Source organism: Symsagittifera roscoffensis, chromosome 2, assembly GCF_963678635.1.
Source record: "Symsagittifera roscoffensis chromosome 2, txSymRosc1.1, whole genome shotgun sequence".
In the NCBI taxonomy this organism is placed as follows: Eukaryota; Metazoa; Xenacoelomorpha; order Acoela; family Convolutidae; genus Symsagittifera; species Symsagittifera roscoffensis.
In genome coordinates, this window is record NC_087063.1 from 14189075 (window position 1) to 14211768 (window position 22694).

Below are 22694 nucleotides of genomic sequence, written 5' to 3' on the forward strand. Positions count from 1 at the left end.
AGTTTGAAAATTTCTGTTTCGTCGAGGATGTATAATTTGTCTATTTATTTCAACTGTATTTTGGTTTTGACTAGGATTTCGTATTCTACTTAATTCTTGTGGTAGTGTTGGGTATAAGTTATATGTTGGTTCGCTTAGAGGTGCTTGTCGTTGAACTGGTTCTAGTGGTTCAGATAAGCGAGCGTGTCGTTCTTCAAAGGTATATGGGTTATCTTGATAGGAAATTCGTGTGGATGTTTGGTGGTTTTGGGTAGTTGAAGATTGTGTTGGGTTATCTTGGGATGATGTCGGTGAAGACTGACTGAGTGATTGTTGGTTAGCAATTTTTGATGGTCTTTTATTTACTCTTTTAGTGGAAAAATTTATGTTTATTATAGTATTCTTCTAGAAAAAGAATTAGGAGGATTGTTGCTAGGGCGAATGTGATGATTGCTTTCTTTATACATTTGCATATTGTCAAGATGAGGGATGATAGAAATGTTATAAAAATTACAAATAGTAAAAAAATATCTGTTCTACTAAAAATGGTTCGTATCATTTAGATAAGTTTTGTGAATCGTACCTGTGGATATAGTCAATAGCTTTTGAAAGCTGGAGGTATAGTTCAAATATGGAATAGAAAATTTAAAAAATATTGCAAAAAATGATTAAGATTATTACAAAAGATTCAAAGGTATCAAAAAGAAATATGATTAAAAGTTTAAATATCGTTAAAAAGTTTATGAGAATGTTAAGAATTATGTTGACTGGTCGAGAGAAGAGCATTTAAGAAATGGCTTCTCGATCGAATATTTTTTGATGTTTGGGGCAATTTTCAAGTGTGGTCGGATTATTTATTGGTTTTTTGACAAGTGGGATGAGTTTTGTGAAAAATTGTTGGGGGTAAATTTTATGGTGATCGGGAGGTCTTCTTTTTCTTTATTTTTATTTGTCAAATGATCTGGGGTATTTTTGAGATTTTTATACTTTAGGCTAATTAAAATGGTCGTTCTTTTACTTTAGGCTAATTTAACATATTTGTTTGGGGGGTATTTGAGGGCTGAGTTGGGGAAATATTGTTGATTTTTGGGTTATTAGATAAGGGAGGGTCATGATATTATGGTGATATTTATTTTAGTTGTCAAGTTGGAGTGGTTTGCTTATTTTTGACCTGGAGGTCGCAAAGTTATAGTTATAGATATGCCTGGAGTTGTAATATCATTCGTCTAGTTGATTTGTGCTAGAGTTAGAGAAGGTGACGGATTGGATGAATCCTATTGGCTAATTATGAACTAGAGTCGCTGCGTGTTTGTCAGCATGTTATTTTGAAAAATGAAAGTTCAAAATATTTCAGAGGTGCAAAGATTATGAAATTTAAAGCTGTTTTTGAAATTCGACTTTCTTTAATATTTTAGATTGTGGGATGAATGTTTTATAGTTTTTACGTGGTTGATTTCTAAGTCGTGATGACTCTCTATGTTCTGATTTGTCGATTTGTTCTTGGGGTATTATTTTTTCTGTCAATTTTCTATTTTTTCTTTCTTTTTGAGGTTTATTTTGATCTAGCTTTTTTGTATTGTTTTTCGTTGTAGTTGATTTTTTATTTTGATTTTCGAGATGAATGTCATGTTGTTCCTTTGTTTTATTTTCCGTATGTGGGTTATTTTGAATAACTTTTAAACTTGTGAAAGAATATAATTGAGTTAGTTCGCGTAGTGCGTATTCTTTTGGGTAATAAGGTAATAGATTGTTTCGATGTTGAACAAATTCTTTTTTGTCTGAGTCGGTGATTTTATATGTGACATCAGTGGGTTTGGCAATTATTTGGTATGGTCCTTTACGAAGGGGTTGTAATTTTTTAGAAATTCCTTTGTGAGTGTTAAAATTGGGTATTAAAACAAATGTTCCAATTTTTAAATCGGAGGCTGGTGTAAAGCGTGAATTTATTTGTTCATTAATGTTTTGCCTTTGTAACAACTTTTTTGTTACTTTTTGGTAAATTTCATTGTGTTTTTTATCTCTATTTAAAATCCATTCGGTGTGTGTACCGGAGGCTAATTTAAGAATTTGTGGGTGATGAAAATGATCTTCATCGTGTGTATGTAAAGGTAAGTTATAACAAATTGAGTCTTTATTCGGTTGACAATAACTTTGTGCATTTTTATGAGAGTTTGCTGTAAACATAATTGGTTTGCGTGGCTTTTGATTAAAAACCATTTCATATGGTGACATTCCTAGAGTTGTCGTGATTTGTGAATTATATGCTAAGGGAAATAGTTTTACATCTGCTGACCACTCAGTGTATCTTGTATCATTTCCATTGATGATACATCTAAGATATTCTTGTAGTGAACGGTTCATACCTTCGACTAAGCCGTTTGTCCAAGGTGCGTGAGATGTACGTGGTTTGTGTTTGATGTTATATAAATGACATAGTATGATGATTTCATTATTTATGAATTCTGTACCGTTATCTGTAACTAAAATTTCTGGTAGTCCGAATTTGGCTATCCAGTATTCATAGAGTGTTGTGTAAGCGTAATAAGCGTTACAATGTGGTACTGGGTTAAGTGCTACATAATGTGTAAACGCGTCAACAATTACCATAATGTAGGAGTTTCCTTCGGATGAGGGTGAAATTGGTCCTTTTGTATCAAATGAAATACGGTGGTTAAAGTACAATTGGTGCATTTGGGAAATAAAAATTTTGTGTAAAATTTGAATATGTTTTCTCTGATCCAGAGTGTCCTTTAATGTTTTGTGTATGTGAAATATTAAAAGCTATAAGAATCATACTTAGAGGGAGACAGGGAACTGTAGATTCATTTAATTGGTATTCTAGAAGGTCTGTGTTTTCGTTAATTGTTGTATTATTGAATTTTCGAAAATATCGGAGGAGTGTTTTATTTCCTAAAATAGTTGTATCTGCCTTGACGGGTTTAGTTTTATATTTGTGCCATGATTTTAGTTGTCTAATTACTGGGTCAAGATTTTGATATTGTTTCAAAGTATTAATTGTAATTTTATCTGTTGGGGGGAGAAAAATGTTTTCTATTTCTAATTTAGATAAAGGAATTGTATCAAGTGGGTCATGGAGGTCAAAAACTTGATTTATTGTGTATTTTGAATCGTTTGTTTGTGGTCCTGATAAATTTATTTTATCAGTTAGATTTTATTTTTCAATTAATGGAAAAAGGTCTTTTTTATGTGAGTGTTGTTTTACTCTTTTTTGTTGGGTGTTATTTTTTATCCATTGTGAGTATGGAATTGGTTTGAAAGTTGATGTTCCTAGTAGATCAACTTCGTAGTGGTTATTTTGGCAATCTAAATAAAGTGGGAAGTGTTGTAGATTGTTTATCTGTGATTGTTCAACGTCAGTTTTTACTGCATACTTGCATTCTAGTCGGGGTGATGTTTCGTTTTCTGCAAGGTAGAATTTTATATTTTTGGGTATTTCTACTGTAGTTTTTCGTGTAAGTATTTCAGGTGGTGTATTTCGACCTAAAGTGTCTGGTAATGCAAGATTCTTTCCTGCTGTCCAAACTATATGTAAGTTTGGAATTTTCATTAGAATTAGTTGAAATCTATAAACTCGGTTATTTGGATTAGATTTTTGTGTAAAAAGAAAAATGATTGGTTTGTGATCTGTGAATAGAACTGTTGGATGTTTTGATCCAAGTATCAGAAATTCATATTCTGTTAGTGTATATATTAAAGCTGTACATTCTCTCATTAAAAACCATTTCATATGGTGACATTCCTAGAGTTGTCGTGATTTGTGAATTATATGCTAAGGGAAATAGTTTTACATCTGCTGACCATTCAGTGTATCTTGTATCATTTCCATTGATGATACATCTAAGATATTCTTGTAGTGAACGGTTCATACCTTCGACTAAGCCGTTTGTCCAAGGTGCGTGAGATGTACGTGGTTTGTGTTTGATGTTATATAAATGACATAGTGTGATGATTTCATTATTTATGAATTCTGTACCGTTATCTGTAACTAAAATTTCTGGTAGTCCGAATTTGGCTATCCAGTGTTCATAGAGTGTTGTGTAAGCGTAATAAGCGTTACAATGTGGTACTGGGTTAAGTGCTACATAATGTGTAAACGCGTCAACAATTACCATAATGTAGGAATTTCCTTCGGATGAGGGTGAAATTGGTCCTTTTGTATCAAATGAAATACGGTGGTTAAAGTACAATTGGTGCATTTGGGAAATAAAAATTTTGTGTAAAATTTGAATATGTTTTCTCTGATCCAGAGTGTCCTTTAATGTTTTGTGTATGTGAAATATTAAAAGCTATAAGAATCATACTTAGAGGGAGACAGGGAACTGTAGATTCATTTAATTGGTATTCTAGAAGGTCTGTGTTTTCGTTAATTGTTGTATTATTGAATTTTCGAAAATATCGGAGGAATGTTTTATTTCCTAAAATAGTTGTATCTGCCTTGACGGGTTTAGTTTTATATTTGTGCCATGATTTTAGTTGTCTAATTACTGGGTCAAGATTTTGATATTGTTTCAAAGTATTAATTGTAATTTTATCTGTTGGGGGGAGAAAAATGTTTTCTATTTCTAATTTAGATAAAGGAATTGTATCAAGTGGGTCATGGAGGTCAAAAACTTGATTTATTGTGTATTTTGAATCGTTTGTTTGTGGTCCTGATAAATTTATTTTATCAGTTAGATTTTCTTTTTCAATTAATGGAAAAAGGTCTTTTTTATGTGAGTGTTGTTTTACTCTTTTTTGTTGGGTGTTATTTTTTATCCATTGTGAGTATGGAATTGGTTTGAAAGTTGATGTTCCTAGTAGATCAACTTCGTATTGGTTATTTTGGCAATCTAAATAAAGTGGGAAGTGTTGTAGATTGTTTATCTGTGATTGTTCAACGTCAGTTTTTACTGCATACTTGCATTCTAGTCGGGGTGATATTTCGTTTTCTGCAAGGTAGAATTTTATTTTTTTGGGTATTTCTACTGTAGTTTTTCGTGTAAGTAATTCAGGTGGTGTATTTCGACTTAAAGTGTCTGGTAATGCAAGATTCTTTCCTGCTGTCCAATCTATATGTAAGTTTGGAATTTTCATTAGAATTAGTTGAAATCTATAAACTCGGTGATTTGGATTAGATTTTTGTGTAAAAAGAAAAATGATTGGTTTGTGATCTGTGAATAGAACTGTTGGATGTTTTGATCCAAGTATCAGAAATTCATATTCTGTTAGTGTATATATTATAGCTGTACATTCTCTCATTAGAGTTGAGAGTCGTAGCTCTGCTTGAGTGAATAGTCGAGAATTTGCTGATATAAGGTTCATTTTGTTTGTACCATTGTGTGATTGTAATAATGCTGCGCCAATGCCAAAATTCGAAGCATCGCACATTGCATAGAATGGTTGATTTGGATCTGGAATTGTATTCGAAATTTGTTCAGTTAGGAGTTTTTTAATTTCTTCAAATCGTGCTTGATGTTCTGTGTTCCATTCAAAATTATTTTGTTGTCTAAGTGTATTATAGAATGGTCTTAGGTATAATTGCATTTTATAGACATATTTGCTTAAAAAATTTAACATTCCAAGGAATTCTTGGATTTTCTTTTTGTTTGTTGGTGGTTGGAGCTTTTGAATAGCATCAATGCGTGATTTTAATGGAGTGATTGTTTTTCTTTCTATATTGTGTCCTAAGAATTTAACTCGTGTTAAAAAGAAGTGTGATTTATCAGGGGCGGCCTTCAGATTTTCGTTCTGAAGTATTTTGTGATAGTGTTCTAAAACATTGAACATTTCTTCTTTTGTCTGTGATTGCATAAAAACATCGTCTAAATAGGTGATTGCGTTTTTCTTGAGTATTAGTGGTCGAAAAATTTTGCTCATAAAAGCTGAAAATGCTGCTGGTCCTATGGATATTCCATAGAATAGGCGGTTGAATTCGTATTGCTGATTTCCAATAACAAATTGTGTTAAGCGTCGCGATTGTTCATCTAGTGGCATTTGATTATATGCACTATTCATATCTGTGGTTGTAAAGTATTTTCCGTTTATTTTTGTTAAAATAACTTGTATTGGTTCAATAGGCCAATTGCATTTTGATTCGTCTGTTAGTGAATTAAGGTATCTAGCGTCTAGAACTATTTTTAATGATTCTCCTTTTGCTAGGATGATAACAGGGTTGATAAATGTGTTACCTTTTGGTTGTTCTTCTTTGTTTACCGGTGAGATAATATTGTATTGTTCTAAAATATCGAGTAATCTGTTTACTTTATCATGTAAGTGAATTGGTACTTTACTTGCTCTTTGTTTTTTGAAAACTGCGTCAGGTTTTAATGGAAGGTGTAGTGATGAGCTGATTTTGCCAACATCAAATTTAGATGTTGCATAGACTGATGAATATTTTATTAGCTGTTTGGCTAATTTATCAAAATCGTCTTGTGTTATTTGTGAATGTTGAAAGTTAAACATTGTTAAAAATTTCTGTTGATTCTCTGTATAGTTATTTATGTTGAATGTAGGTTTGAAATATGGGGTTTTTGTGAAATAATCTGTATTTCTTTTTTCATTACTTATTATATTATTTATGGATAATTCTTCATTAAGAATTGTGGATTGACAAATATCTAATAATTGGAGTATATTATTTACGCGGTATGCTTTTTCATGTATTGGTGATATCGTAGCGTTGGTTTCGCAATAGCCTAAAAGTCCTAAAGGTAATGTTACTTGATAGGGTGTATTGTTGTATACATGTAGAGAAATAATATCTGAATTCGATCTGAAAAAAAATCAAATATTTTATGGATGAAATTGTGATTTTGAAAAACTTATGGATAGGTTTGAATTCAAAATCTGACATATAGAGTTGTTGTTTGTTTTGTTTTTTATCATATTGGTGAACTTGTTTTATTGAAAAATTATATATGTTTCCTGATAGTGGTTTCAGGTGTTTTCTTTGTTGATTATATATCGGATAAAATTTTGAAAAGAAATTTTACTATTTTACTATTCAAAATGTTGATTGTTGGTATATATTTAGAGATAAATGGTATTCCAATAATATTGTGTTTAATATCCGTGATATGGAATATTTGTTTAAATGGTTTATTTAAAATTTTATTTTGCTCTATTGTTCTTGTGGGGAGAAGAAATAATTGAATTTTTCCATAGTTTACCAATGTTGATCCTTGTGCTGTTGCTAGTTTACTGGATGTTTCAAGAGGCGTTAGTTTTGGGTGTAATGATTTCATCTCATTCCATGTGGGAATGTTTATTATGTTTGATTCTGCTCCTGAATCAATTAAAAAATCAATTTCAAGATCTGGTGGTTGAAATTCTTTGTTTCTTGGACTTTCTAAAAGAAATGGTATTGTCCAAACTTTTTCTTTGGGTTGTTCTTTTTGTATATTTTGATAGATGTGATTTGTATTCAAGCATTTTGTTTTGTCATTTTCATTGGATTGGTTTGTAGTGTTGATTTCGTTAGTTTCTTGTGCCGTTTGTGTGGAATGGATGGGTTCAATATAATAATTGTGAAGGAGTTCTAATTGATTTTCATATATATGTGATGAAAAAGGTTGTTCATATATAATAGGTTCGTAGTCATTTTCGACTGCTATCATATTTATGGAGATAGTGTTTTCTGTATCACTTTCTGAATCTGATGATTCACAGTTTATTTGATTTAGTTGTAGTTTGTTATTTCCTGTGTCATCAATACCTGGGGGGTCTGATGTTGTTTCTGGATTTGATTGTACTTGATTAATATTTCTTTGATGTTTAGGTGTACTACTTCTGTGGCGATTATTAGAATTATTATAATGGTTATTATTCCTGTGTGGTGATTGGGAATAATTTCTATAACGATTATTATAACTTGAATGTCGATTTTGTGAATTATTTCGTGATCTGTTTTGATAATTATTGTTTGGTCTGTTATAGTTTGATCTATTATATGAGTTATTCCTTGATCGATTGTTCGGGTAATTCTGGTTTCGGTTGTTTGAATAACTTCTATTTCGATTATTGGAGTAGTTTCTATTTCTATTGTATGATGAGTTTCGTGATTGATTGTTTGGATAGTAATTATTCCTTGATTGGGAATTAGATCTAGAAACAAATTGTGTTGTGTTTGAATTTGATCTGGAGTAGTTATTTCGACTATTTGGTCTATTGTAATGATTTTGTGACAAATTTTGTGTATTTCTTCGTTCTGGTGATCTTCCTCTATAACTTGAGTTATATGGTGATTGGGTTCTCGTGTAATTGGTATTGTTCGGAAGTGGTTTTCCTGAACTGTTGTTGCTGTATACACTTTTGTTCGGTAGATTTTGATCTTTTTTCATGTATTGATAGAATGATTTATTCGGTTCTTTATATTTTTGAGGTTTGTTTTGATTGTCCTGTTGTTTTTGTCTACATTCAGAAATACTATGTCCGTATCGTCGGCAATAATTACACCATTTTTTGAAAGATAGTTTGCCTTTAAAGTTTGGATGTTTTTCGTAAATATTGAGTATTTCAGTGATTTTTTCAACGAGGTCTGTATCTGATTCCTGTATATTATTGATATTTGTGGTATTTGTTTCAATTCGGTTAACATATTGTAATTTCAGATTTTCTGTTTCTTCAAGTTTCATTGTGATTTCCGCTTGCTCTAGTTTGTCTACTAGTTTTCGAAAATCTAAATCGGGCTCTCGAATTGAGGAGGGATGGGATGCTCTCTTTTTTATTGCTATTTTCCTTAATTGAGGTGTTAAGGTCATCATTAAGATTTGTCATTTTTGTGTTTTTATAATCGTGTGTATTTAATGAATATGCTTTTCGAACTAGTGTTTCGATTCGTACTGCTAATTGTTTGATGGTTTCATTTGGTAATCTGCGAATTTCATTACACAAAACTCTTTGTTGTTGTTTGTTTCTTTCGGAGTTAAACATTTTTGAAAATTCTTGTGTAAATCTTTTCCAATTTGATTTTATTTCTATAGGCAATACTGAAAATGCTATGCTGCGCCGTCTAAAAATTCAAGCATTGCTATAGCATTCAGCATTGCTATAGGCAATGCTGCGCCGTCTAAGGTTGTCTGTATCAACGCTGTGCGTCGATGTATCCAATTTTGATGTAGTGGCGTATTAATTGGTTCAGGTCCTATATTTAAAATTAAATTTGCTGTTACTGCATTTAAATAATCTTCTACAGAATATTCAGGGTCTGTTCCTGTAAATACCATTAATGGTTTGTTTGATGTTTTTGATGATCCACCCATAAGGTATGGATTCATTGTCATTTGTAATGATTCTGCTGCATTTGGCATTTGTGAAAATTTGAAAGTTGATTTTTGTTATTTCGTGTTGTTGAAGGTAATATGGGAGTGGTATTTCATTTTGTATTTGTGTTGGTTGATACGAGTGTGTAATCATTGGGTTTTGTGGCTGAATTGGTTGAAAAGATTGTGTATTAATTGGGTTTTGCATTTGCATTGGTTGTTGATTTTGTGTATCTGTTGGGTGTGGAGAAAAAATTCTATGATATGTATACGGTTTTTGTACTCCTTGTCTACGATATTCTTGAGTGTATGGTGCAAATATATCTGGTTGTAAATAATCATCATCAGAGGATAGGTAATCCGTTTGATGAGGTGCTTGTTTTTAATTTTTATTCTGTTGAAAGAATGGGTAATTTTCACTACGATCCTGTGGAGGATGTGAATTAGTTTGAAAATTTACTGAATTGGTTCTTGCCATTGGGTTATCCCAATATCGAGATCTTATCTGATTATTATTATTTTTTCGGGGGGGATAGTTTGTTTTTGATGAATGTGTGTAATTATAATTGTGTTCCGCAAAATTGTTTCTTGTGAACGTTCTGCGTGTTTTTGACGGTATTGTCATGGGTCTATATGTTTGATAATCCATTTGTGAATATTTTGGAGCAACCGAAGGTTTAACGGTTGATTGCAAGGTTACCTGTGCTAGTGAAGTGTTTGTATTTCTTGGTGTTGTTAAATTTGGACGTATTGGTGAAATACTTTGTTGTGTAGTTGTTGTTGTTTGGACAATTTCTTCATTTATGAAGTGTGATGGTGTCTGAATATCTTGTTGAGTGAGGTTCCTAGTTCCATTAAGGTTTTAATTGTGTATGACGGTCGAATTTAAACTGTTATTTCGCGTATCGGGTAAAAATGCATTGTAGTTTAATGGTGTTGCGTCAATGGATAATGGTATTACTCTTACATAATCTCTTATATAAGATATTGTACTTATTGCTTGACTTGCAATTGATTGTGGGATATTTATAAATGCATAATGAGACCATTCGGGGTCCCAAACGTAGTCTGACTGTTCTGTGATGGCGGTTTCATCGTTTGAATTTTGAGGTCTAAAATTTTTTCTTGCTTGTGAAATTAAATCTATATTATGTGTGAAATAATCTATTATAAACCATTGCCAAAATTTTTTGTAAGTCATGTTTTGTATGTTGTGAAACATCGTCTTTAGTGAAATTTTCCTTAATTATATGTAGAAAAGTTGAAAATAGTGTGATTTCATGTCGTACCTTTATATGTTTAGATGTCTCTGTCGGTGAGACACTTGGGATTGGAATTTCCTTTTCTAATATTGAGATATAACTATATATTATAGCAAAAACTTCATAAGTGAATATGGAGTTTGCTCTTTGTGAGTTATGATATTGTACGCTTTTTATGTATTCTGAGAATACTTTTGAAAATTCTAAATCAAGATCGTCTGTTTGAATTACATATTTGCGGTGATTCGGGTTTGGTGAGCTGAATTCTATGGTGTAGATTCCGTATTGTTGTGTCAAATTACATATATTTTTCAGATAGTGATCAATAATTTGTCTTTTGATCTTTACATCTGGAAACTCTGCTTTACATGGGCTGATTCCGGGTTCAAATAAATTTAGTAGTAAATTCTTGCAAATTCTATGCTGTCCTCTACCATTGGGTGCATCTACGAGGAAGGGGTAGATATCGTCATCATCTGGACTATCTTCACTTGGAGTGTGTGTTTGGCTCATTTTTTCGTTTAATGACTGTTAATAGGTAATTATCGATATGTCTAATTGGTTGATTCCAATTATATAAATGTACTGGTTTGTGTTTATATTGCTTTTTTATTTTTATTTTTCCTCTTTTTGATGAATTTGAAGTTGTTTCTGAGTCGGAAAAATATAATTGATCGTGAATGGGGCAATTTTTATCTATAGATTCTTTTAATTTATAAAGTTCGTCTAAATTGCTGGCTTCTGATTCTGAAAATGCGTTTCTATTTTGGAAAATCTTTTTCGTGTTATTTGTCTTTGCTTGTTTATGATTTTTCTTTTTAGTGTTTGTCGTTTTGTTCTAATATATCCAACTGTTTGTGTGTGAGGTGTGATTACAAGGTCGTATTTTTGGTTATCTATTTCACAGTTGTGCAAAACGATAGTTTGTTTGTTTCCTAGATTTTTAAATGACATAAGGTTTAGGATGACGGATGCAAAAAGTTGTTAGATTATTTCTATTTTCTTAAATTGTTAGTCCTTACGATTTTTTGGTTAGCTTAACCTGGGTCTATTTGTTCAGGGTTGGAGAGAAAAGTATATCGATTCCGAAGAATGATTTTTTACTTTCTCGTGGCTAGTATAAGCTAAGGTGTTAACTTACTTAATCTTACTTAGGGGTAGTGATTGTGTTCAAGGGTTGGAGAATAGTAAATCGATCCACAAGGTTCAGGTATAATTAGAACGCGAGTAGTTCGTTAGATACTATTTTAAACTTACTAAGTCTACGATTTATCCTGGGTCTGGTAAGAGGAGGGTTCAAGTGAAGGATGAATAACCGAAGTTCTTCACTGTTTATCCTAATTTGAATGATTAGTTTTGTTCAAAAATTTCTATTAGTCTTGGGTTTTTTGAAAGGGTTGGATAGTGAATCGACGTTTGAGGTCGTTAGACACTAGCTAAGTGGGTGGGGGAGAACAAAATGTTCTTTTTGATCCAAGGATAGGCCTTGATGATCAAGTTTTGTAATTTTAATTAAATAGAAAATTAATTAAGATCCAAGGATAAGCCTTGATGATCTGATTTTAAGATTAAATGAATTTAAGTTTAAAATGGTTTAATTTTATTTAAGAAAAGATTTAGTGTTTTTATGATGTTAGTGAGCTTATGATTGCTGTTATGTTTTAGGTGATGAAGCTGGGACAACTGATGATTTTATGATTACTAACAGTTTTTTGTCATGCTACTAATTTTTGTTTTGATTTTCAATAAATATTTTCCAAACATGTTTTATAGAATACTGCAGAATTTTAGGAAAACGATCTGAGATCTTTTTATCAATCGTTATTGTATATTAATATCTTGTTTAGCGCCTGAAATGATTATGAAGATTGACTTCATGATTTTATGTTTGCAAATGAAAATCTAAATTCATTGCTAATAAAATTCTAAATATAAAAGTTTGTGTTGGCTTTTGCCGTACTATCATATAACTATTTGGTAAATTTCTACTTTGTCGTATGTCGTCTCTGGTTCGAGGTCTTCTTCCAATTCCGGGTAGTTCTCTTATCGTTCGGAATATTGGCTTTGATCTATTGAGTCGTAGAGACATTTCGATTAAATTATCGTCGTGTAACATTTTAAAAATGTTTTGTCTAAATTCTAATCTATTTTTGGTTAATTCTAAGCTATTAAGGTCTTGTTCGAGACTTATGGTCGCACCAGATGAGTTAGGACCGATGTGGTTAACTCATAGAGTAATTTCGGATAGGGTACACCGTCTGCTCGTCACGCTATCTTATTTTCGGCCGGATAGATTCGTGCAACTTCTTAGTCTAATACCGATCCTAATCTTACTCTTATACTATCTAGTCTCAGGTTGTTTAACTAGTCTCTGCTAGGCTCAATAGATCTAGGGTATACTGGTTTATTGCGGCTGCTGAAGTTCTCTCGGAGAGGCAACTAAGTTCTAAGTTAAATTCAAATCTCTCTGGTGCTGAAATTACAAGTAATTTCAGCACTTACAAATAAGTGGGTTGTTAGTTAGATGGATCATGATTGGTTAATATTAAATACTTTACAGTGGTAAAATATCTAATTTATCCAATCATAAAATGTAGTTTAAATCAGGTTCCAATCAGCAGACTGTGTGAGTGAAAACATCTTTATGAATCAAAATTACTAGCCCTTTAAGTTCCTATTATTCTGGACCTCCATTTTGTTTCTTAAATACTCTGCAGAAAACACAGAAAGGACTATTTATGTTTTCTTAATGCTGCAACAGGGCTCTATCGAACTTAATGGAGTGAAATGACTCATCGTGCAGCGAACTGATGTTCAACTGCATTCTGAGGTTTAAGAGTTGAGGTCAAAAATTTAAGTATCCGGATTACGACCTTACTACTCTTTTTTATAATTGCCTTTAATGTTTGTAAAGTAGGTTTTCTGTTATCTTAGAAGTTAAAATTTTCAATGACTTGAATTGAAAAACATTTCTCTTTTCCTGCATGTTTTTGGCTTTGTACAATAGATATTTTCTACAAATATTTCAACGGTCATTAGTTATATTCAGTAGACGCAATTAGAACGCAACTATATAGGTTTATATAGAACACAATTAGCGAGATAATTTTATTCATAAAGCAATGGTGGAGTTCAGTTTGAAATTTTTTTGTCGGCTTTTTTTTTCTTTTTTCCAAATTGATTTTCCCATGTTTCTGAAAAGTCCTGTTTTGGTTCCGAGCCGCAGTCGGTTTTCTGTGAACACAGTCAAAACCGCCTTTAACTTCGTCGGATCGAAACATCCTCCGCCTCAAATTCAGCTCGGAACATCCTCCGCCAAATGCGTCTTCAGAAAAAAAGTTTGTTTTGATGTACCAAATTCTGATGTTATAAATTATTACTTATTTGACTCCGCGGGCTGGATACATTTGTTGGTTGGGAAGGGTAACCTCTCCCTCATAAACCCACCTGTGTCTTAAAACATTTATCATACAATTTTTCCGCCCGTTACACCTACACTGGTAGTTGGTATTTTATTTTACTAGTTGACATTTTATTTTCATAATTTGTTCCAGGTTGTATAATTATTTTATCAAATCGCTTTCACTTTGTCGATGAAAAAACCATTAAATGCAGCGGGCGAAACTTTTTGATCATTCAATTAGTTCTTATATGAAATTGTTATTATTTACAGGGCGCAGTGAATGCATTCGCAGCTTGTTTTTTCATTATTTTTCCACGTTTCCGTACCGTTTTTCGGAGATTTCTTCCAATTTCTTGATAAGGCTCTTCAATGTACGTTCGTAGACACTTCTGTCAACCAATCGGTTGTTGGTTTCGGCAAAGTCAAACCTGGTAGTGTTTGCAATTTTCTTTGCCACTTTCTCGTTCATGTTGTATCCTTTCTCGCATATAACAGGCACTACATTTTTCTGCAGTTCCAACGCTTTGTCCAGTTCCATCATGCAAACTTCATTTAATTCATAATTAGTGGACAAAACAGGCATGATTACGGTCGCCTCATCTATTTCAAATTCTGGGCTATTTATCCAGTTGGTGTCGAGACGAACATCGAATGTGTTTCCAGTCAGATCTTTTCTGAGATTGTTTGCTATCGATATGTACGATCCAAAATCCCAGCTGATTAGTACTTTCGTTTGTTTTGTATCCCTATTTGACCTTGCTTCGCGTGCTTTCATGCGCTGTCCCCGAGTTGAAGGTCTGCTACTTTTGAATATATTATCAACCAACTTTTCTGAATGTTGTTTAGAGATACTCATGAATAAATAACTGGGATCCGATCCAGGCGACTTGGGAATCTCCACGTCTGATTCTGCCAAACTTTGCAGCCTTCGTTCGCAGTCTTCGATGGCTCTGATTCGTTCTTGAAGTCTATCCGAGTTTTTCCAGGTCAGAGAGTCTTTTTTGGAATCCCAAGATTTTCTTAGTAACTTCTCGATAAAAGCCGTATTTTCCAAGTTGCTAAGAATCTCTTCCGCTGCAGCTTTGTCCACTGGCACTACAGGGGGAATACTTTTGTTTTTGAGAATCTCCAGAGATTCGATTTGAACAAGTAGACGTTTAGGGTACCAATGTAACCCTCGCTTTTCTAAAGGCTCATTAGGCGCACTTTCAGACCATGACTTTTTAGTAGACTTCTGACCTATTGCGTTCCAAAATGGATCACTGTCCGCTTTTTCCGGATCCTCCAATCTCCGACGTAACGACTCGGTTACTTTCGCGCGATGCTGGGTCGGGTCCCGGTAGCCTTCCCAGTCTTGCCATTGTGGCCTTTCAAAGTACCAATTATCTCCAATGTTGTCAATTGCAGTGTTAAAAGGCGAACCTGATCTGTAGTGAAACAGATCACAATTAGAGCTAAAATTTAATTGATTTCCTTTTCGTAAAATGACATCTTTTGTCGTGGGCACCACTAGACTTTCAGCAGGTGGCCACTCGTAGAAAATTGATTTCATCTCTCCTTTGATCTGAAATATATCTATTTCATGAACGCATGGTTTCTCGGCCGCTAATTTGTATACATGGAACGAATCCCTGCATTTGAACACTTCTGGGGGTTTATCGAAATAAGTCTTGGTTATTTCTTGTTTCTTGAGCGCCTCAAAAAACTGGTCGAACCATGTTTCAGCTGGCAAATCTGCGACCAAGTAAGCTTTTCTATTTGCCTCCGGAACAGGGAACACTGACTCGTTTGTGACTGGTCCATTTTTAGTGCTGACTTTGAAAACGCAATCTTGAATGTCGTCAATAGGAACAACGCCCTTTTGAGAAGAAACATTTTCACCGAAGTCGAACCGCAAAACCCTGAAATAATTAAAGGGCAACTCATTTTTTAAATTTAGTCAGAGAATTCGAAGTGAGGAGGTAACTTCATTAATTTTTTTGAAAAGCTTTTAATTTTTTCCCTTTTAAAAGCTAAAGAAAATGGATGGGGATGAGCGATAGCTCATCTCGAAACCTGTTCTAGCCATTTTTACTTCAATTCAGAATCAGATGAACCAGCTCGCTAGTTAGGAACCATTTTAGATGGTTTATTTCGTGCTGATTTAAATTATCCGGACAAAACGAATTAAAATTGAAATTTAAAACGCATTTTTTTTTCAAATTCGGTTGATTTATGTGAAAAAAATGCTTACAATTTTAGCAGAAATAATTACTATGGCGCATTTTGTTAATTGTTTGTTGGGCCAAGTAAGAGGCTCACTTTGATATAATTATGTCATTGATTGACTTAATATTTTCGGTGTAACTTATGATGGACTAAATAAGTCGAAAACTATCCATTTTTGGGGTGAAAATTTTGGCCCCAATTTTGCAAAACCAGTTGCACCACACTAATTTTGCTGAACTTCTGAGCATGGTTTTCGTCAAATTTTTTTTACCTAAATTCAAACCAATTCGAGAAAAATGCGTTTTAACTTTCGAGTTTAAGGCATTTTTTTCGGATAAATTGAATCAGCATTGTATTTCATGAAGGAGGCTGAATATTTTTAATAAATTGTTTGATGCTCAAAACGAAGCAACGACCAATTGATTAAAAGTTAGGAGGAGTCTGAAAAAAATGAGAGGCTTGAATTTTGCGGAAAAGCGGGTTGGTTATTTCAACTTCAATCGGCAGCCAATATTGATTTGGTAAGGTAAAAATTGTAAGGAAAAGTAAAAGATTTCTCATCTTGCAGCCAATATTGATTTATTATTATAGAAATTCTAAAGAAAAGTACAAGACTTCACAGCTGGCAACAAGGCAATTCTCAATATTTCATTTTCTGCGTGTTTTCCAACACTTCAATCTAATTTAAATAAATTTCAAGAGCAAGTTTAGATTAAGTCAGGATTACTCAATTGTGGCTACCCAAATCTCGGCTTTGAATGACTTTTGTGAGTCGGGTAAACGTGTCACCTGTGCTGCACGGTAATAGAAAAAACAAATAAAATCACGACAAACAAGTTTTAATTTGTTTTCACCATCCGAGCAACTAAACAGAAATCTTCAAATTTTTTAAACCTTTTTCTGCAACTACTTAAGATAGAGGCTTCACGTTTTGTCACATGGTCAATGAAGCTATTTGGAACAATCAAAGTGCACCGAATTTTTAAAAATTATGTTTTCGAGGCGCTTAGTCAGACTTTTACTAAGTGTGGTTTTGTTATTGTTCCGTCTTTCGAAGAAAATGACGGAATCTCTGTGTGTTCGGGTGATTTGTCTCTGGACAATTTTTGGCTTTTTAAATAGCAATTTTTACAAGTTTTCTGTATATCATTCGTAAAAAAGCGGTTGCCATGGACTCAATTTGAAAAAATAAATAGGTTTTACCAGTGGTCTTTTTTGCAAAACTAGGGGGGTTTATGGATTGCAAGTTTCGCAAAATTGGAAAAAATAAACCGCGATACATTTTGTCCTAAGCGGGTTTTTTGTGCGTAAGCGGGTTTTTTTTTATCTCAGAAATGGTTTCCGAGTGACTTGCGGCATGCTATTTGGTCTATTTAAAACTTGGCTATGTGCGAAAGTTATCACTATGAAGCTTTTATAGTGTGTGAGTAGATAGTTTTCAAAATAAATATCAAAATGAACAATTTTGTTTTTCTTTTGCCATGTAAACTACCACGTAGACATTATGTTTGAAACATTGGGCTGGAAAAAAATCATTGAGGTTGCCACGTAATTAATACTGAGCTGCTAGAAATTTCATTCAGCTACTCAGCGAAAGGAACATGCGCATCAAAAAGCAAAAAACTTAAATTCTAAGTAGTGAAAAAATATATTTACTTGAAGTAAAAGATGCCTTTTAGCGTATCAATCGCTTGCTAAATTTGATGTTCACACATGCTATACAATTTTTTTTGGGTATAAAGATTTTTCAGTTAGTAGTTTCAAATTCTTAGCTATTAGCAAAAATAGCAAACGTTAGCTGTACGCAAATGTCTGAAAAATATGAAAAAAAAACCTTAATCGGGGGCCTAGTGACTTGCATGGGTGCTACTTAGCATGCGCAACTAAAGTATTTACTCAATTTGATGCGCACGCAAATGAGAGAAAAGAAACTCACTCTAATTGCACTAATAGCCACATGAAAAGCTGCACGCATGCAAGTAGGCCTGTCCCCTTTTTCATAAAATAACAAAACTGTTTCTGAGCTAATTGAATGAATTAGTAAAACATTGCGTTTTATCTCCTCTCATTCGAGACTGTATTATTTGTTGAGGGAAGCTCTTTTTTTACGATTCAAGGCCGTTTCTTAGCGTCTAGAACTTTCAAGCGGTACCACTATTGCAGCCGAAATTGGTCATGCTGTGGTAGACCTGAAGCTAGAGGCTAAGTGAGAGCTCGTCTTCACACACTATCATTGCCATGCCATGGGATCGAATACTAAGTGCCTCATACTATGCCATGTTTTTTCACCCAAATTCAGACCAATTCGAGAAACATGCGTTTGAACTTTCAAGTTCATTGCGTTTTTTTTTTTCGGATAAATTGAATCAGCATTGGACTTCATGAATGAGGCTGAATTTTTTCAATAACTTGTTTGATGCTCAAAACGATCAACTGGTTAAATATTGGGGGCGATCTGAAAAAAATGAGAGGCTGGGATTTTGCGGAGAAGCGGATTAGTTATTTCAATTTCAATCGGCAGTCTATATTGATTTGGTAAGATAAAAATTGTAAAGAAAAGTAAAAGATTTCTCATCTTGCAGCCAATATTGATTTGGTATTATAAAAATTCTAAAGAAAAGTACAAGACTTCACAGCTAGCAACAAAGCAGTCCTCAATATTTCGTTTTCATTGTGTTTTCCAACACTTCAATCTAATTTACATAAATTTCAAGAGCAAGTTTAGATTAAGTCAGGATTACTCAATTGTGGCTACCCAAATCTCGGCTTTGAATGATTTTCTGAGTCAGGTAAAAGTGTCACCTGTGCTGCACGGTAATAGAAAAAACAAATAAAATCACGACAAACAAGTTTTAATTTGTTTTCACCATCCGAGCAGCTAAACAGAAATCTTCAAGTTTTTTAAACCTTTTTCTGCAACTACTTAAGTTAGAGGCTTCACGTTTTGTCACATGGTCAATGAAGCTATTTGGAACAATCAAAGTGCACTGAACTTTAAAAAATTATGTTTTCGAGGCGCTTAGTCAGACTTTTATTAAGTTTGTTTTTGTTATTGTTCCGTTCGGGTGATTTTTCTCTAGACATTTTTTGGCTTTTTAAATAGCAACTTTTACAAGTTTTCTGTATATCATTCCTAAAAAAGCGGTTGCCATGGACTCAATTTGAAAAAATAAACAAGACTGCTCGTATCAGGGCGAAGGGCTGAATGTTCCGACTGCCTTTTCAGGTTTATCGAGCAGTAGTAATATTAAAAAAATTAAATATAATTAAAAAAAATGAAAAAGTTTTTTTCTTAAAAATGGAATTTTTTTACGAAATCATCCCCCCCACACCATATGAAGTTTAACAATATAGATTTTGCTCATTGTAACAAAACATATATGGCAAAAAGCGTCTTTCACCCAATTTGGAACAATTTAAAAGATGGATTAAATCTCCGCTTAGGCGTTAAAAGCGCGAAATATATCGCGCGTTAATTGTCTCAATTTGAACAAAATGGCAATCTTTAAACCCCTCATAATTTTGAGAAAAATGATCACCGGTGAAATATTTTTTCAAATTCAAGCTCAAGACAACAATACCTTTTGAATGATATAAAAAAATTCTGTCCAAAATGGCTAGTTCAAAAGTCGAAATTTGTCTGAAGAAAAAAAAACCCACCCCGAGCGCAAATATTCCGTCACTTTCGTATCGAAAGTCGGAACAATAAATTTTACCAGTAGTCTTTTTTTGCAAAATTAGGGGGGTTTATGGATTGCAAGTTTTGCAAAATTGAAATATAAAAAAACCGCGATATATTTCGTCCTATCACCGCGTAAGCGGTTTTTTTTAAATCTCAGAAATGGTTTCCGAGTGACTTGCGGCATGCTTTTCGATCTATTTATAACTTGCCTATATGCGAAAGTTATCACTATGAAGTTTTTATAGTGTGAGAGTAGATAGTTTTCAAATTAAATATCAAATTGAACAATTTCTTTTTTTGCCATGTAAACTGCCACGTAGACCTTATCTTTGAAACATTGGGCTAAAAAAAATTCATTGAGATTGGCACGTAATTATTACTGAGCTGCTCAAAATTTCATTCAGCTACTCAGCGAAATGAACATGCTCAACAAAAAGCAAAAAACCTAAATTTTGAATAGTGAAAATTTATATTTAATTGAAAGTAAAAGATGCCGCTGAGCGTATCAATGGCTTACCAAATTCGATGTTCACATTAGTGATATACATATTTTCCTTGAGTATAAGGATTTTTTAGTATAAAGTTTCAAAAACATAGCTATTAGCAAAATTAGCAAAAGTCTGAAAGCAAACCTTAGCTGTTAGCAAAAGTCTGAAAAATATGAAAAAATACCTTTATCGGGGGCCTAGTGACTTGCATGGAGGCTACTTAGCTTGTGCAGTTAAAGTACTTAATCAATTTGATGCGCACGCAAATGAGAGAAAAGAAAGTCAATTCTAATTGCACTAATAGCCTCATGCTAAGCCACATTCAAAGTTTCTCCCAACCCAATCGCTTGAACAAAATCAAATGCCTTGCAAATGTGAACGCAGCACCCGGATCAACAAGTTTAGATTAATTCTTTTTTGAATGATTTCTCTGATTTGGATTAACTCACCATTTACATGAGCGTTATTGGAGAAACTGGAAAAGTTGCTCACATTTATCAATTCAATCTGCTTCTATACAATAATTGAAATTTTGCGTAGAAGAGATGTCATCGTTACAAAAATATCTTATTCCAGAGACCCCATGTTTTTATTACAGTCAAAACTGATCAAAAAACTGCCTTGATTTAGTTTATATCATTTAGTCTTACCTTTTTTTTAAATTTAGTTTTACATTTATGATAATCACAAAAAATCTAACAACTTCAACAAGGTTCGGTGAAGTCCTATGGATTCGAATGATGTCCCATAAAGTCAAATATAGTCGTCGAACAAAGTCGAACGATGTCCAGTAAAGTCGAGAGCAAAATAGAAAAAAAAACGAACGATATCCGTCAAAGTTGAACAAAGTCAAGCCAAGTCGAACGCGGTTTTTGTTCGAGCTAAAAGGTCAAAAACGGCCATCGCGGGAGTAAAAAAAATTCGGGTATCAATAATTCGTTTTGGTTGAATATTGCTTGATTTGCACATTTTTAACAATTTATTTTTGGTGATTTATATCAATTTAGAAAATAAATTAGGATGAACATTACAATTTTTTTGCGTCCAATTTTTTTGTTGATGTCTATGCATTTAAATGTTCTAACAAGATATTCAATTGTAAACTCTTACCTTCCATTCGGCGGATTTAGAGAAACAGCGCACACATTTTTTGTAGCAAACACCACAAAGTTATCAGTAGCTTGTATTTCGGAAAATACAATCGAGTTATCTTTAGAGACTTCCCGAGCTCTTCCATTTTCCCGCTCACAGAGTTTCTGAAAGCTTGTTTTCAGATACCCGGTTTTCGCCTTTTCTGCCTTCACGGTGAAAGTGGTTTTGATTTTTGCGAGGTTGATGACTCCGTAGACCTCAGCGTTGTCGGGTTGTTTCCTCAGCGCATCTAGAAACTCCTTGATTTCTTTGATCTGGGTTGCATCAACCGTTTTTGTCGCTGCTTTCAACAATACATAAATTACGTCATCAGATAGCTCATTGATAATTAATATATGTTTGAAAAACAACTTTTAGACAATCATTTATTATTTGAAAAAATTCTCGCAAGAAATAATGGTGAAATTTCAAAAATAAATCAACCTGCTTGAACGCCCGACATGCATTTCAAATTGATTGCACCCGGCGCCTGATTTTGTAATCTTTGTTATGCTTTTGAATTGAGGCAGCCTTGCTTATTTTTTACCTTTATTGGTTTGACCCTGAGGCGACGAGACATCAACTGACGGTGTTATAGAGTTGGTAGACGGAACACAGCCCATTTTGCTCCAAATAACAGCACACTCAATAATATATGATTTCAAAAAAGTAATTTTTTGATGCAGACAGCTGAAAACTAGAGCGCTTTATGCGAAGAATTTGTCAAGTAGTTGTTTTATTTTCTGAATAAAGCATGTTGTCGCTGCCAGATCGGTCTATCGGTAATGCTTTTGTTTAAGCTTCAACCAAGTTTCAGTCCATAAAAGTAAGAGTTCGCTCAAAGCTAAAATATCCGAATTTTTTTTATTAAGCATATATGAATTACCTGGTAATTTTACGAAATGCACTCGAAAAGTCATACAGTATGACATAAGCACGTCAAAAGTTTGTTTTTATATAAAAAAGAATAAACATCGTTCTTAATGTTTTTTCACTCGCAAGCGCGTCAACAAAAGTGTTTATGTTGATTTTGTAAGCGAAACTCGGAAGAAAATGTAAGAAATTATGTGAATTCTGTTTTTTAATTAACCTCCTACGCGCAACGTAGAATTCTAAGTTAATTTGCATCTAGTTCCTTATTATGAAGACTTGCCTTTTAGCATAACTTGTAAAGCTAGATGTAAGATGATCCGAAAGAGGAAGATTCAAAAAAAAGCAGAATAAGCCGCCTAAATAGCTGTTTTGGGTACTTTAAAAAAGTTTGCGCGCATTCCCCTATTT

At 33.3% G+C, this 22694-nt stretch overlaps 3 protein-coding genes across 4 annotated transcripts in view; all 3 read right to left on the bottom strand.

The window, feature by feature from the left end:
* LOC134839041 (CTD nuclear envelope phosphatase 1-like) overlaps nucleotides 1-22694 on the bottom strand; it is a 346443-nt gene that overhangs the window by 219187 nt on the left and 104562 nt on the right. The gene's annotated exons all lie outside the window — the stretch shown is intronic.
* The window catches only part of LOC134839039 (bromodomain-containing protein 1-like), a 390829-nt gene that overhangs the window by 124585 nt on the left and 243550 nt on the right, over nucleotides 1-22694 (bottom strand). The window lies entirely within an intron of this gene.
* LOC134840149 (uncharacterized) lies at nucleotides 14087-22172 on the bottom strand. 2 transcript variants are annotated; one of them, XM_063855855.1, is made up of 3 exons: nucleotides 21961-22172; nucleotides 21393-21714; nucleotides 14087-15805 (listed from the first exon to the last, which is right to left on the bottom strand). In XM_063855855.1, the coding sequence occupies exons 1-3, from the start codon at nucleotides 22034-22036 to the stop codon at nucleotides 14209-14211; spliced, it is 1995 nt and encodes a 664-aa protein (XP_063711925.1). In that variant the 5' UTR covers nucleotides 22037-22172; the 3' UTR covers nucleotides 14087-14208. The 2 variants fall into 2 exon arrangements, with proteins under 2 accessions (XP_063711925.1, XP_063711924.1); XM_063855854.1 differs by having other exon boundaries at nucleotides 21393-21717.